A 16,297-nucleotide genomic window follows, 5' to 3' on the forward strand; every position below is an offset into this window, starting at 1 on the left:
GCACATAAAGTCTTTTTCCTCTTCCCCTCCACCCTTGTTTTTAAGAAAAAAAACCATTCAGCTCCCTCACAAATAGATTATCATTTGCCTTTACCTCTCATTACCTCCAAAAGACCTACTACAGGAGGAATTAAGTTGTATGGTCAGGGACCTTGTGCCATAAAACTTTACAGTACGAATCACAGACCAATAGAATTGCATAAAAAGAACAATTCTAATCCAAAAAGACACCCTTGACAACACATGCCATACAGTACACACATGACATTTGAAAGGGCAGTCACCTTTTCTTGTTCCCCTAATTTTTTTTTAAAGAAGTTACAAAAAAGACAGAAAAATGTGATAACTAACACTGGAACACACAAACAAAAAAAATCAATGTAGTTTGCGTTCTGATTTTCAACTGAAAGTGACAGTCAGAAGAGCTCTCCTAGCTCAGCTTTCTTTCTCCCCTCTAAAAACAGGGGCATGACGACAGCATGAAGGATGCTAGAAAGTGCTACAACAGACGAGCTATGAATTCAGCAGGAGTTGCACCAACAATAGAGATGTCTCCACAGAGGCACAATCACTCCTCCAGAAAAAAAAAAAAATCAATAGCTCACAATTAATTTATTTAGCTCATGAATCCATCAGCAGCTAGGAAACACTGATATTTTTCCTTGCACCATACTTTGCAGACCATTAACTTCCATAATCCTTAAAAATTTCACACTTGACACTGAAGGTCTTTCTTATTAGCAAGTGGATTTTCCTGTCACTAGGGTACTCCATAAACTAGAAAAACTCCTGCACCCCCACTTAATTTGGGACTTGTTTTAGTACAGATACACATACACAAAGAACTCAGAAATAATTTCCATCTCCCTCACAAAGGAGCCAGAGAAAACATTTCTTCACTTGACTTGCATCTATGTTCGCATTATGCACAGCTTAAACTAGAAGTGTGTTCAGAGAGTTTTCACAGCGTAGCCCTGCATTCATCACTGTAACAGACGATGGCAGGAAACGCATGTTTCAGATGGAGGATTTGCTCTGCGGCAGCCTACAGCTTCAGATTTTTGAGAGGTGGCCCTGATCAGCTAGATAGAAAGTGCCACCAGTATTGAAAAGAAGGCTGAAGGTTTGCAGTGAGGTGCAGGTAAGGAAGGCACTAGAGGCTCCACGGGTGTGAGCACACACACACGAGCCAGTCACGTTCCCTCTCTCCTCATCACATTTGCTTGCTGCTGCGCGCTACACAGGTTTTCAGAACAAGGGGGCTAATAGCTATCATTGCAACTCCCGCTTTACTTTGTCTTCCGGTCTCTTACTATTTATCTGTTTCCAAATCATCAGAGCATTTCAAATTTACACTACGCCTGCACATAAGCCTTCTAAGGAACAATATGCAGGAACACAGGCCCAGGTATTTTTCATTTGGATGGAAAAAGAAAGTACAGGTTCATAATTCAATCAGGCACAGATTCAAGAGTTTGCGTCTCTTTTTTAAAGTGCCACGCAGCATGAAGGATAAGGGTTTTCAAGAAGAAAAGGTGGCACTGATAATGGTATTTCAGACAACGAAAGAAAAAGAGAGACCTTGCAGCTGCCAAATCCTCCACAGACAGCAGCGGCACACAGCCCTCCCTCCCATCAATGCGCCTGTCTTCTTTCAAAGGAGCACATGACTTTAAAGAAGTTATGACCACAGGGTTAGCAGACAATATATGGGACTGCTCCATGATCATACTCTGCTAAGCAATTAGGTCAAACCATGCTCTTGAAAATTACTTTAGCGCAGGCGAAGGTCAAGGAACGAAAGCATGCAGTGGAGGAGATGAGGCAGAAAAGGAGGAGAAAGCTTTATTTTAACTCTCAAGCACGTAGAAAGCCCTTGCCAGAAAGAGGAGCTGCACTGTTGCTAGAACTTTATAGTGTATGAAAGGAACACTCTTGGCACTGAAAAACTGGCATCTGTGAACAAACAGAAAAAGTGTTGTTCCAAGTTACAAGCTGTACACGGAAACAAAAAGGAACTCCTTTGCATCAATGTGCTCACCAGTACTGTCTTGTTCATTCTAAATTACACTTTTGTCAATGGTTTGATGTGGCTTAGTAGTCAGGTAAATAAGCAGATTTTTGTTGCTGTTAACCAGAACAAAGAGATATTACATGCTTTTACGGAGTTCTGTAATTCTGTTTTTTTTAGAACAGATTCTCTTGCATGAGCAGGGAATTCTGATGTCAGATTTTTCTCCTGTTCACATACGGGTTTTGGCATGCAAATTTGAGTGAATAAAGTACTCTGGGTCTATGTTGGCAGCAATGTTCAGAAGAGAAGGCACACTGAAAAAGCTGGAAGCATTACTGAAGATTTGATGATTCTCTCCCCCTGGAAGCCCATAAATTACTGCAGATACAAAACAAAGACATGCTAACAACTTTACAGATTGCTGTAAGTTCACTGAATTATGTAAATCTGAAAGTAGTCAAACAAAGATTAAATTCTCTTTTCTGCTTTTTACGGTGCTTTGAACAGTTAGAATAGGTGGGGGAGAGGCAAACACCAGACAGGCACAGACAAAACCTTCCCTGCTTCCTGTGTGTATATAAACAATTCAGCTCTGTCTTCAGTTTCATATTATCTATCCAACATTCACTTGTACAGTCTGGGTAACACCAGACATGCGTGCTTGTCACTGTGCCAGTAGACGAGACAAGAAATGCAAGTTATCAACATCACTGAAACTTTATACAAGAGGCTGAGCCATGGCCAGACACTATTTTTTTTCTTCTCTCTGGTCCAGTTATTGCCTAGGCAGAAATAGCAATTACAACATTATCAGGGGGAAAAAAAAAAAATCAAGTTGTTGGCTATTCCTTCGTAAGCAAAAGCATAATAATATCTAAATGCTGTGACTTGCTCTCTTTAGGAGCTGTAAAACTTCTCACTGCTCAAGAGATAAACAATCTTCCATGGTTCCTTGTTGAGAACTCACTTTACCATATGATTACACTTCACTTTTAAATTTCATCTAATATAGTTCAATGTGAGATGGCCTAAATGCACAGGTATTACACACAGAGTTTGAAAACTTCAGAGTTAGTTTTTAAACAGTCTTCTTTGTGGTATGTTCAATCCCTTTTTCCTTTTTAAATTTTTATTTTTAATATGAGACTAAGCCATATCGCAAAGCTCAAGAGCTCTTAGCTTCCTAGTATACAGATGACAGCGCGGTGCTAAACCACGCTTTCACATTCTCACTGTCTCTTTCATTTGTACGCTACAGTTCACAGAACACAAGCGACAGATTGACCTAATCTTGGTATTCTGTAGTCCTCTCTCAACGAACACTTCCAAGTCACTGATCTTTGACATATGCATTGATAACACTGTAAGAAACGGGAAAAAGTACTGACCTGTTCTAGAGGTCTTTGGAGCCAGCCCTTTGTCAATATGCAGTGGAAAAAAAAAAATTCACTAAATGTGGTGTGAGTTATCTCACACAACAAATACAAGATGTACACAACCAGCATAAAACTGAACTCACATCTAAACACACAAGTATCATTCTTGTAAAACTTGCAGATGGTAAAAACAAAAAAAAAAAAAAGTGAAAATGTGAGAAGGTCCCATGGCTCAAGTCCCTTAACACAAGCACTTAATAAGTGATTACCAAACTACAGAATGTGAAGAACTAGGTATTACCTTATTTGCCCAAGGAAGGACTCAAGAAAATGCTTCAGACAGAAGTCTACTCCTAGACGCAGTGGTTTAAAACATCAGTGAGAAGTCCATGCCAAGATGTAGTGGTATTTAACGTATAAGCTGGGGGAATACGTATGGCTGTAAAATTTCCAAGGTAGCTGGATGTCAGCCGTTTCCTATTAATGATGCTTGGGCTGGAGCCTGCTGAAACCCACTTGGTCTGAATACATGTACATCTGCTAAAGCCTTTTCAGAAATCATCTTACAGTATGAAAAGCAGAGTATTCACACTTGTAAACAGTTCAAGTAACAACTACATCTATGATGGAAAGGAAAAAGCCAGAAAGAAGGTGGGATAATGCAGAGAAAGGCACAGATTTTCAAGCAAAGTGCCACCCTTACTGCCATTTACGGTATTAAAAAGAAACTTGCATGTACAGGTACTTAAAGCATTAATGCCTAAGTATATGCCCATATAAATAAAGAACACAATATATCGTGACAGTACTTAACACCAGAGTTTGAGTCTGAATGCTTCTATTATTCTTTAGTACTTCATTCTCCCATTCATTTGGACTTTTCATGAAATTTGTAAACCAGCTCAGCAATTAACATTAAATCACAAGTCAGTCTTGTTGAATGTTAAAAGATGTATGCTACGTACATTTGACTCAGAACTGAATATAAAAGCCCAGTCATCACTTGCTCAGAAATTCATAAAACCAGGAGCCTGGGCTGAACATTAAAACATATGAGCAGAACAAATACAGGATTTTGGTGATGCTAAAGACTGTTATTGCTGCTATGTTTTGAATTTCCTGCTTGTCTTCTGTAGCAATGGGTTCTGAAGCATGCCTGAAGTGAGTGTTTGTCCTCCAGCTTGGGCAGGAAGAGTCTAGTGATAATGCTTATCAAAGCTCAGTTATGCCATCCACTCTTTCATCACAATGAGCAGCTCCCTTTATTTCACCTTTTCAGACGGTTTTACAGCATGTGACCTATGATTTTAACGAGCAGTAACAATGTGCCTCTAGGCAGCATTTCTGTGCAGATTTTGACTCTAGAAGATATGTACACTGAATGGCCACAAAAAAAAAATACACGACATTTGCAGCACAGCTGCACCTGTTAGATACATTAAATGATGCTAATGTAAGAAAGTGTTGCTTTTTCAGTACATTTGAAAACTCATTTAATACAGTGGTAGGGTATGGATCATTCACCAAACATGTGCTAGAAAAAGGGTAAAATCTAATCACTGAAAGCAGAAGCGAGGATGGACTGCAAAGCCCCAAACAGGTTATGGCTCAGCTTTCTCAAGAAACGACAAAGGTGTGGAATGGATTTCACCACGTTTCACTACTTCCCATGAGGTACAGAATCACTGTAAAATCCACAGGTATCTTACTAACCTTTCCATACCAGAGCACAAGGACAGGCATACAACCTCAAGCTTATAATCCACAGAAGATGGCAGAGTCATTTGTTCTGTGGGAAAATTTCTGGGTTCTCTCCTCCAATTATTAATTTGATGTTAGCTAAATACATGAGAAACTCACCAAGCAATACAATCTATAAACACATAATTTAAGCCAGAAAATTTAAGCCAGTGATGAAAATACCACTTTTCCTTGACTGAAGACAGCTTTTTAAGAAGACATGGCATTACAAACAAAGCACAGCTTGTGTCACGTACAGAAATCTCATACCAAGTGCCTTAGTAACTGTCCATACACATTATGGTTTTATGAGCTGCTATTTACAGCCAAATAATTGCCCGCTTCCCCAGCTCTTCAGCCTTGATTCACAACTACTGACTCTTGCAGACAAGCTTGGGCACTCGGGAATTTAGAACATTTAAAAAAAATATTCCGAGTTGCCCCCTCTGACCTCCGTGCAAAGGAAGGCTTGTCTGGCTACCCTGTGGCTGCTGCCGCAGGAAAACATACTCAGACTGTGCAGTCACCGATCTCGTTGCCCAGCGTTAACCAACAGTCAGGTTTTGCTTCCCAGTTCAGAGCAGCTCTTCCACGTGGCCTCAGCCGGCCCCACCTGCACGGCACCGACGCAGAGCACACGGGGTGTGGGCTTTGCGGTGCGGGTTAGTAGGTTGAGCCACGATCCATCACAACCAGAGGCTTCCCCATCCCTCTGGCCATGCATTCCTACACTGTGCAGGTGGCTGGCACTGACACTTGCCCAACGAGCCCGCGGTGACCCAGTTCAGGAAGCTCAGTCTGTGACCCCCTCCCACTTCCAGGCTGCACTCGGGATGGTGCCAGTGCCAGTACATGAGAAGAAGCAGGAGAATGCAGCTCAGCGGGTGGGAAACAGGATCGTCCCGTTCACTGTCCCTCTCATTAGGCTGGTTTAGCCACCCAGTAAAAACACCCGGGCAGGCCAGCAGGCAGGTAGGGCAGCACTGACCAGGAACTAACACACCCTTCGGAGAGACAGTAATGTAAAGGTTTCTTTTTAAAGGAACTAAAGGGGCAGCAGAAGTGGACCAGCTTTATAAGATATAATCTGGAATGGTTTGTTCTCCAGTTAATGTTAAAACTGGCAACAAAAGCAGGAAAAGCGATCCTGCTTTTAAGCAGGAATGTGAAGTAAATAATATCAGAAGGCCCTTTCAAATAAAAAGCAGTGAGTAAACATGAGACATAAGGAACTAAGCCGTTCCCCGATATGTTCTTCTTTCGCAGGGAATCAACAGCAATTCTGCACAGATGGCCCTGCTCATGGAGATAAGAAAACACTACCAGACATATAATATACCAAAAAAGTTGTAACTCCCATACCAAAATGTCTGAAGTCAATGCTTGCAGAAAAAGACCCAAACAAACACAAAAACCAAACACAAAACCCCCCAAAAGATAAAGAAAGCAGGAGACAAGGTGAAATACTCATCTCTGGGATTACATCTGCATCACCTCCATTAAACATAACAGGAGCCAAGTATCCCAATAAAGGAATCAAGAGTCAGCAAGAAGAAAGGTATCAAAAGAAAGCTAAAATTTATTACCATCCAAGACTCACATGTTTTTTTCTTAGGAAGTAATAAAGTGCCAGTTTTGTTGAAGCTATTGAAAGTGCTGAGTTCTTGGCCACGAAGTTGTTAGACTTGAAGTAAAATACCCACTGATATTATTTTCCTCTGTGGATAAAGGTGAAAAACCTCCCACCACAATCTCCATTAAACTTTCCAGAATAATTTAGTCGTAAACCATGCCAGAAGAGAATACAATATTATCAACTAACATAAAAGTTAGCTCTACCCAGTTATACCTATATAACTAAGCAAAGTAAGCACAGTACCCAATAAGACTCACCACACAGAGTACATAATGATTGCAAATTTTAAGCATTGGCTTTCTTAGTCTCATTTAGAAATACAGGATTACAAAGACCATCTCAGCAAGAGTCTTCTCCTCTTAAGCTGCAGACAACCCTGCAATAGTCAACGAGTCTAAAAATTACAGAAAACAGAGAAAGAAGAGAATAGAAGAGATATCGCTTTTCTATAACCACAAGACAGTTAAAAGTCACCAAAGACTCCAGAAAATGAACACACCTTCTCTGTCCTGTAAGAGTAACAACTTCAAAACATCACAGCTTCAACACTGTGTGACCTGGGGACAATGTCCCTCCACTATCAGTTCCCATGGCACATGAGCAGGTACTCCAAGTGAACATTTCTAGAGGCACACCCACCCAGTACCTCAAGTCTTACAATGACTACTTAGTGATACTGGAGAGAAAACTGAGGAAAGGGACAATAGCCCAGAAGCCAATTTACATACCAGACAAAAAGTAGGGCTCCTCAAGTAACTTGTGAAAATTTAGAAACACAGTATTAATTGCTCAGAAATAAAGACACAATGGAAGTCAAATATTTCCAGTACACCAGTTCAGTTACAGGCTAACTTAGCATCCTGTTTAAGCAAGAAGTACACAGACAGAACATTATTGCCCAAAGCAAATATTTTTCCTTTCCAAAGGCTCACTCCTCTGCATAGTTCAGCAGAAAATTCAATTAAACTATATCTTTCAATCAGGTTGTACACACAGTTATAACTGACTGTGAACTCATCCAAGGTTTGGATACATCCCCTTACGTTTGTGACCACCCACTAAGAGATATTTTTCTTTATGTTAACATACAGGCAAGACCATCTAAGCTTCCTAAGAAACAAACAGACTTGCACCTGCAGGAGGATGATACTGGGGAAGACTCGCTCTAGTAAGGAGCAGTACACCACTGCACTCCAAGGTCCCTGCTGCTGTGGTTAATGTATGCAGGGGGTCTGGGCAGCCATGCAATGCTGCTTCCTCCACAACAGTATTGCCTCTAGAAGCGGAAACGGTCTGTCACATTTGCTTGCATAATCAGGAGAGAATAAGGGGAAGGAAATAAAACATCAAAACCAAGAGTATAAGGTTGCAGACCATCATGTGGATTACTCAGTGTGGTGTTTTACAGCAATCCTAAACCCTGTGAAACTAAACCATGTTCTGGATCTGGGTGAAAAGCACCTGTTACAAGACATTCTCCCCAAGGCCAATCTGTGCCACAACGAAAAAAAACCCACCAAACTCCAACACACTAAAAATTATAGTTTTAGTACAAAAGGACAACAACTTCAAGGACTACAATATGCCTGGAGACTTTGAAAAAGAAAGTTAAAACCAATCTAAGATATCTACAATGACTATATCCTTACCAGCTTCCTCCTTCCCCAGGACAGTATCACGCAATCCTTTTCTTTAGTTTTACAAGCTCAGTCTTGATACAATTTAGGTTCCCTGTTCACACTGGCTTCATTTCAAAGACAAGTCCCAAAGCTGACTCTCCTGGAGGCAAGCAGCCTTTCAATTTCCAGCCTGCAGATTCATCTGTGAACACTGTAAATGTAAATCTAGTTTCAATCTCATCACTTAACAACATTACCTGTATTAGACCTTGGCACAGGCCCTTGTACCCTGTTCTACTAAATCTCACACCATTTATGTTACTCTAAATTACATTGCATAACGAAGACATGCAACGAAATAGTTCAGGCTTTAAGATCTTTAGGCTTTGTCCACACTTCTCTCAGCTTCTGCCTAGCTCACGCATGAACTAGCGATGGTTAAGTAGGATCTAGTATACTGCATGGTAAGATGAATGCTTTTCAAGTGTGTTGAATAATCCTCCTTTGCATCACCTATCTTCCTGAAATGGGGTCAAAATATAGTTTGAACAACAGTCTTATTTGAGAGAGCACTCCTATACAAGCCACTACCATCCAGGAAACAGAAACTACTGAGCCACTTCTTTAACTGGCACGATTTCTTCAGAACATAAAATTGTACCAACAAGTTGCACAGGTTCACCAATCAAGCCAGTTAAAAACAAAAGGACACCTGCCCATTAAGCCCAACTGTGGGTCTCACAGGAAACATGCAATTTCCTCCAAAAACTGATACACTTTTGAATATCTGTGACCAATTGCAAAAACCATTCATCAAGGTTACTCCCGAACCACTGCACCATCACATCGTTCTCCTAACTTCCACTTTAACTTCCTTGTTGTCCCTTTATATTCTTCTGCCTTTGTAGTAATGTAACTATCTCTGTCCCTCCTACATATTTAACTTGAGGTAGATTTATGGAGGCAATCACAACTCCACACAGGCTGCGATTTCACAGTGCTCTCAGCTGATCTGAGTTTGCACTGCTGCCATAAATTAGATATAAGGTGGGTTTTTTCCCCTTTGACAGCACTGCTGCATCAAAAAAAAAACAAACCCACAGAGAAACACACAGCAGAGGAAAGTGATAGTGCTCCTTTCAGCCACAGACAGCGTGGACAGAGCTTGGCACACAGCTCTCATGAAAACGTGGCCTCAGCCTCCCTTTTCCTAAGCTAAAGGGGCCAATTTCTGTTCGGTACACACAGCTCCAGCAAAGGAAGTGACATACTGGAACATCTGTAAAGGGAGATAATGGGGAGGTAAAAAAAAGAAACACCAAAAAACCCCTGCAAACACAGAAGGACAAAAAAGCAAAGCCCGGAAAGATGGAATGAAAGTTTCAGCACACCCCTAACAGCTCCAGTACTGATCGTGCCTCACTGAGCCTGGCTAGAAGAGAAATCAAAGACCAGCATTTTTATCTGCTTCCTGACGTGTTTAGATTTACAAAGATTTATGCATTTAAACTGAAGGCACAGAATAATCAGCAAGCTCTAGTTTTACTTACACTTCGTTTTAAAAGAGCTACAAAGCAGGCACTATTCTCCCTGTGAGCGAGAAATAAACTAAGCAGGACCAAGCAGTTATACCAAAAAAGCATCTGCACCTCTTGTGCTTTTCACGCAGTTAACCTCTCAGCATGTTTTATAAGCCAGTAATTGTCACCAGTAGCACTGTATGGTGACAGCCTCATGCAGCCTGCACAATCAGCGGTTCACAGGTTATTAAGCGTTTGTGAAAAGGAGGCATTTTGAGGCACGGCTGGGAGGCAAAGTGACTTGAGACACAGAAGAATCATTCCTCCCACCATGCTTTCCAGTTAAGAGACCTTCTTTTTCAGTACCCACGCAACCACCAGGGCCAGGACTTGCAGGCAAGCATGGAATAACCAGTTTCTCTTCTGAGAGCTGACAAGACTGATACAACATTCACAGGGTTCATAAACAGCACAGAAAGGGTTCTGTGCTGTAATCTGAATTTCACAATTTTCAAGTCTCAAAAAAAAAAAAAAAGGCACACAAACACACTAACCAACCGGGTTTCCTGCTCAAACAGCAGCTTTGTGGCCAGTGTTTTCATAGTTCCTTCCCAGGTCCTTGTCCCCAAAAAACTCATACAGTCCACTCAATTTAGTGTAATTAATTATCATGTTCTACTGGAATTTGCATACATGCAGTTATAGAAGCAGTGAATACCACACTTTCAGTATTTGTCGTTGTGCTTGTTCAAATAACACCGGAAACGGTACCACAGAGGTTTGCACCTTCTGCATCTATTCTGCATCTGTACTCAACTATTTTACCTCCGTATGAAAAGGAAGGTTAACACATGCCTTTTAATGGAGCAATAGAAATGAAGTTACAGCAAGAAAATAGAAACTGGAAATTTCAGTGTATCACAGTTAAAAATTGTATATCTTACACGCAATACTTTCAGCCTTACCAGACCATCTTTCACATTGCTACTTCCCCCCACCATATGATCTTCTATCTGATAATTAATAGGAAAAAATGTTACAGTATAACATTATTAAAGACCATTGGCATGTGCTTTAAATGCGATCATTTTGAAAGGAAGTATCACCTCCAAGGAATTTCACATCCTATACATCTCACAACGGAGCCTGACAATACTCACACCATTTTAGTACATTGGCTAGTTAAACAAGACTAGTTTAGGTTGTCAAGTCTGAAAAGTGCCACAAAGGTCAAATTCTAGTTGCCATCCAAGTATATTTTGTTCAGTGTTTCTGCTTTCCTCCCGACACAGGAGTGCAATGTAGTTACAGTTATGGTGTTCTAATAGATGACAGGCAGCCTCTGCAGTTCTAAAAAGCAGCATTTCTAAAAACTAATATACGAAAAGCTAAAAATACATACATACATATATATACGCATGCATGTATGTACTGCCCACATACTCCCTGCTTACTACAGAAATCGGTTTCCGGCATTCAGAAAAAAACCCAAACCTCTTCACTCAATACTCAAAGGTAAAAGAATGTTTTTCAGATTGTAAACACATATCTGCACAACCCCCTGTTCTCTCTTACCAGCACCTTCAGCATGTTATCCTACACATTTTTCTCTCACAACTGATAAAGCAATTAGATACCTTAGATAGCAGGGTTAGCCTACTGCTTTTTACTGTTAGCGTCTCTGCTTAGTGAGCTACCAAGCAGAAACAGACTGGTTTCTAAAACTGCTGAGATTCATCATAGCTTTTATTCAACAAGTTGCAAGTATTTCCCTAGGGAGTCCAACAGGTCCAAGCAAGTTTGACATTTAAAATGGTTAGATATCTCTTCTTTTTGAATCAAAAAGAATCTAAAAATTGCAAACCACAATGCAACGCAAATACCATTCTTCAGTTCCAAAACTTTATTTCAACAATCTGCATCTCTTTTTAGGAAGCACATGAAGGTTTAAAGAGAAAAAGACACAAATGGGGGATAGGGGGTGAAGAAGGAGGGAGCTGTTTGTAAGACCACCATCAAATCCCTGCAATTCACATAAATATGACACAGTATGTATCTATATCATAGCTCTGTTTGGGTACTTCTCCCTGTAATTATTTAAGCAATGCCTCCTTTCTCATAGTACTGTAGCAACTCCCAAGTAAGGCCAGTCACAGGAGGGTAAAAAAATATTTTGATTAGTTTGATCTGGTTCAAGGTCTGCAGCAAGGTATTTAAATTGCAGTCACACCACCTACAACTGTAGGCAGAATCAAAATGAACAAAATGAATAAAATTAGTAAATTTGATCTCTTTCATCATAATCTCTGCTACCCCATGAAATGTCATGGGTAGACGATTACTTAACACATCTGTAGGTAGCCTGCACCTGAACAATGCAAGTAATACATATCACTTCAATTTTGTAAGATGGAAAAAAAGTGTATGCAATGCAGCATACACAACGATCAAGAGCACAGCCTTCTCATACGTTCTGAGCTAACGACAACATTTGATCCACAAGTCTCACAAGACTGTTCTGGTAAAAAAGCTTAAGATAAACCAACTTGTACAGCCCTGAACGCGTTGGAAGAAATCATGTACAGGCAAGACAAATAAGGGTGATCCTGCCAGTATTCACAATCACAAGTTCCTTTTTTCTTATTCTCTCCAGGCATAAATCAAAACAAACCAAAGGATGGAACAAAAACTCAAACATTTTGGTAAAAGGACAAGAACTGTTTATTACTTTTTCTGGAAAGGCACTGCGAAATACCAGAAAACTAGAAAGAGCATTTTTTTTTCAGCGCAGTCACACCATTATCCCTTCATGTTTCCAACAACTATAGGTTTTATGTTAAGCAATATTTAAACCTCCTTTATTAGTTTCAATCAAAAATTTCATTTATACAACCCATTTACTTTCTTCAAGACATCTTTCTTAGATGAATTTCTTCTTCAAATGGCTTTTTGTTCTCATTACTGTCAGAAGTATTATAAGGTAATAAAGACTGCTAAATAGAGAGAAAATAGTGAAGATTATTAAAATTTCTGAGTATTTGCATCTTCACTGAGCTTTCTCAAAAGGCATTAGGAACTTCAGGATCAACTCATTCAAACACACCTCTGCCAATAAAAACTCGTCTGTTCATTTATTCACCTTGTTTGCTGCATGAGTGCAGCTAAGAGGAAATAATTCTTCCCTAAGAAGGGGAAAAACAGGTTGATTTTGCAAATCGGAATCGTTCATCATTGCTTAGCTTAAGCATTAAATCACGATTTGGGTTCCCAAATGAATATAAAAAATTTTTAAGTCAAAGGTGTTTTTAATATTCACTGCTTTCCGAGTTTTGAGCCTCAGGGTTGACATTTGCAACTAGATTTATATGCAAACGTAATCGTGAGAAACCTACCTAAGGCGTAAAGGAGGAATGGAAAGCCATGCGATTTACAGCAAAGTATTTCAAGAAACTCTAGAAATTTAAGTTTAAAAAGAAGTTAAAAACACCACTGAACTAAACCATACAACAACTATCCTAAGAGTTGCTTACTCATGGTTTTATGGCAATGCTTCGCTGTGGAATAATCCCTGTTTCTCAAAGTGATGCTGAAGTGAAAGCTTTGGCCCTTTTAAATAACTGCATTCCATTTTTAAAGCAAAAGCCCTGTCAAACATTTCATAGTGTTTTACTGTCCACTAGTATTTTCTCACAAAAGTAGATAAAATCGATGATGTTCTTAGTTCTCTTTACTTTTTTCAAGGAAAAACAAGAGCAGACTTTAATATTCTTCTAAATTCTTAAAATATTATAAGTTTAGACTGCCTGCTAAGCTTATGTAGCGCTAAGACGAATAAGATCAACCTCAGTACTGTAATACCTTGTCTGTAACTGATCACATTAATATACCAGGTTTTTACTGATTACCTAATATTCTGCCGATGTGAAATACTTTTTTTTTTTTTAAACTATATAACATTATTCAGTGTTTGCACTTTCCTTTACCGTAAATTAAATGCTTGGTCTTCACTGTTATGTTCTGGAGCTAACATGTGACTTCCAAAGCATATTTGTTTGGAAAAATCCCCCTATATTTAAACATTTCTCATGTAACCGGCCTGAGGGCAATTGTTCTATTTCATAAATATGTACTGGGGTCCAAACATTTCGTTGACTCTCTCTCTTCAAAAAGAAATACGAGAGATTACGTAAAACTTAACACTTCCTGGACTAGCATACTGACATCATCTTCTCCCTGAAGAACCTTAAGAAAATATCAGAGATAATTTCTAGATCTGTGCTTTTATTTTCCTCTATAAAGTAAATTATGTATCAGTGTCTGTAAGCACAATCACAGTTTTTTTAAGAGTCCAGAAACCTAAACCTGAATTTCAGAACACTTTATGTGTTCTTGCCAAAAAGAATGAAAAGCAAATAAAACAGTTTAATGTGTTCAAATAAAATGTTTAAACCACACAACCTAAACTTACGGTTTAGCATGATAACATGTCTTTCAACATGTCTTTCTAATGAGACATCCAGCAAGTAAATATGACTTTGCTGTCCAACACAGCCTGTCATTCTAGACGCACAAAAAATTCAACCCAGAACACTATGTGAAAATAAAAGTACACATTCATCCTGTACAAGTCATGGCAACAATCTTGTACATAAATGGGGTGAAGTTTACTTTAAATACAGTATCATGAACTTTCTAATAATGTGGGGGCTTTTTGTTTGGTTGTTTGTTTTTTTTTAAGAAACAGTATTGTATTTCTACATTCCTGTCTACACCAGTACCTTGTTCACAACATTTTCTATTACTGGACCCTTCACTGGAAAGGTACACACAAGTAGACATGGGATCACCTGCCCCACATACACGGCCCTGTGGTAATTAAACACCAATCCTAAGCTTTGAAATCGCCGAGATGAACACTAGAAAAGGATTCTGCCATACTGGTGTGCTAAAATGCCACCAGATTCCCCCTTAAAGTAGGAAGGAAGATTAAAGGACTTGCATGTAACACAATTCAGTTAAGAGTTTTAAAACACACAAAGCACTGAAAAAACAAGGCATGACTACCAGCTTGAGCTCTTCACACAAATAGTGTGGCAGGAGATCACTACACAGCATTCAAGAACCAAGGTTCAAGCAGGCAGCGCCTCATCTGCAGCGCTCTGCTCCACATCCTCTGACCTGACTTCCAGCTCCAACAGCGATGCCCAGAAACTGATCTTCACCGCAGTGCTACTGATAAAATAGAGAGTTTCTCTCACTTCTTTAACGGTGTTACTAAAGCAAAACTGACACACAGTACACACCGAGTCCTTCACTCCGTTTGCAGGATGCAAACTCCTGCCCTGCAACCCCACCACGTTACAGCTACCCGCCTGGCTAGCAGCAGCGTTACCACGCCACAGCTGCCCCTCCGGCCCGAAGGCACCAGGTACGCGCCGCACGACACCCAGATGGGCACCACGCTCGGAAGGCACCCTTTAGGATCTGCTCAAGTCCAAAATCCCATCAGACCCGTATTAAAAAAGCAAACACGCCGCAGCTTAAAATCCATCTCCCTTTCCCGTCTCCGGGCACCTCAGCGGGGCTAGACAGGCAAGGCGGGGGCACCGCGAGCGGCGGCGGATGCGCCTGCCCTCCCCCCGCCCAAGCGCGCCGCCGGCCCGCACCCACCTGCCGAGGTCCTCGCCCGTCTCGTAGTGCTCCTCCAGGTTCTCCTGCCTGAACACCGTCATGGTCGCCGCCTCGCCACTGCCGTCGCCGGCTTCAGCCCCTGCTCGGCGTCCTCATCACCCGCGGCCCGGAGCCGCCGGGGCCGCCTCGCGCTCGGCTGTGCGCCCTGCGGAGGAGCGCGGAGGTGAACGCCCGCCGCCACGCCCGGGCGGCCTCACTCCCGGCGCCGGGGCCGTCCCCCGGCCCTCCCCACTCCCAAGCGAAGCGGCACCCGCGGGCCGGAGGGCGTCTCCCCTGCCCCCGGCCGGGCGGCGCGAGAAGAAAGCGGCGCCCCCCGCCCCCGCCCCTTCCCCAGCAGCGGCAGCCACACCGCCACCCAGCCGCCGTGGCGGCCGCCGGCGCCCAGCCGCCCGCCCGCCGCATTGCTCCGTGGCTCCGTTGCCCGGCCACCCGGGACGTGCCGCCGGGGCTGCGGCGGGAGCCCGCGGGCATCCCCACACCTGACCCCGGGCGAGGCGGGGGGTCCCCTGCCCCGCCGCGGCGCCGCTCCCCCCGCCCGCGCCCTCGCCGACCCGCTCGCCCCTCACCCGCTGCTGTCGCCGCGGCGCCCCGGCCGCTCCGCGATCTGTGAGGCGGCGACAGCGCCGCGGCCGCTCCCGGCCGGCGCGCAGGCACCGCGCGACGCCGCCGCGCGGGTCTCCGCCGCCCGGCCAATGGAAAGC

The 16,297-nt window shown here is 42.1% G+C and overlaps 1 protein-coding gene across 1 annotated transcript in view; it reads right to left on the minus strand.

Moving 5' to 3' along the window:
• Positions 1-15,717, minus strand: part of DAPK1 (death associated protein kinase 1) — an 87,566-nt gene extending 71,849 nt beyond the window's left edge. Inside the window, exon 1 of the mRNA XM_068422074.1 lies at positions 15,576-15,717. Coding sequence (XP_068278175.1) covers positions 15,576-15,637 — 62 coding nt within the window. The 5' untranslated portion in view covers positions 15,638-15,717. The remainder of the gene's footprint in view (positions 1-15,575) is intronic.
• Between the last annotated feature and the right edge of the window lie 580 nt (positions 15,718-16,297).

Source organism: Nyctibius grandis, chromosome Z, assembly GCF_013368605.1.
Source record: "Nyctibius grandis isolate bNycGra1 chromosome Z, bNycGra1.pri, whole genome shotgun sequence".
Taxonomy (NCBI): Eukaryota; Metazoa; Chordata; class Aves; order Nyctibiiformes; family Nyctibiidae; genus Nyctibius; species Nyctibius grandis.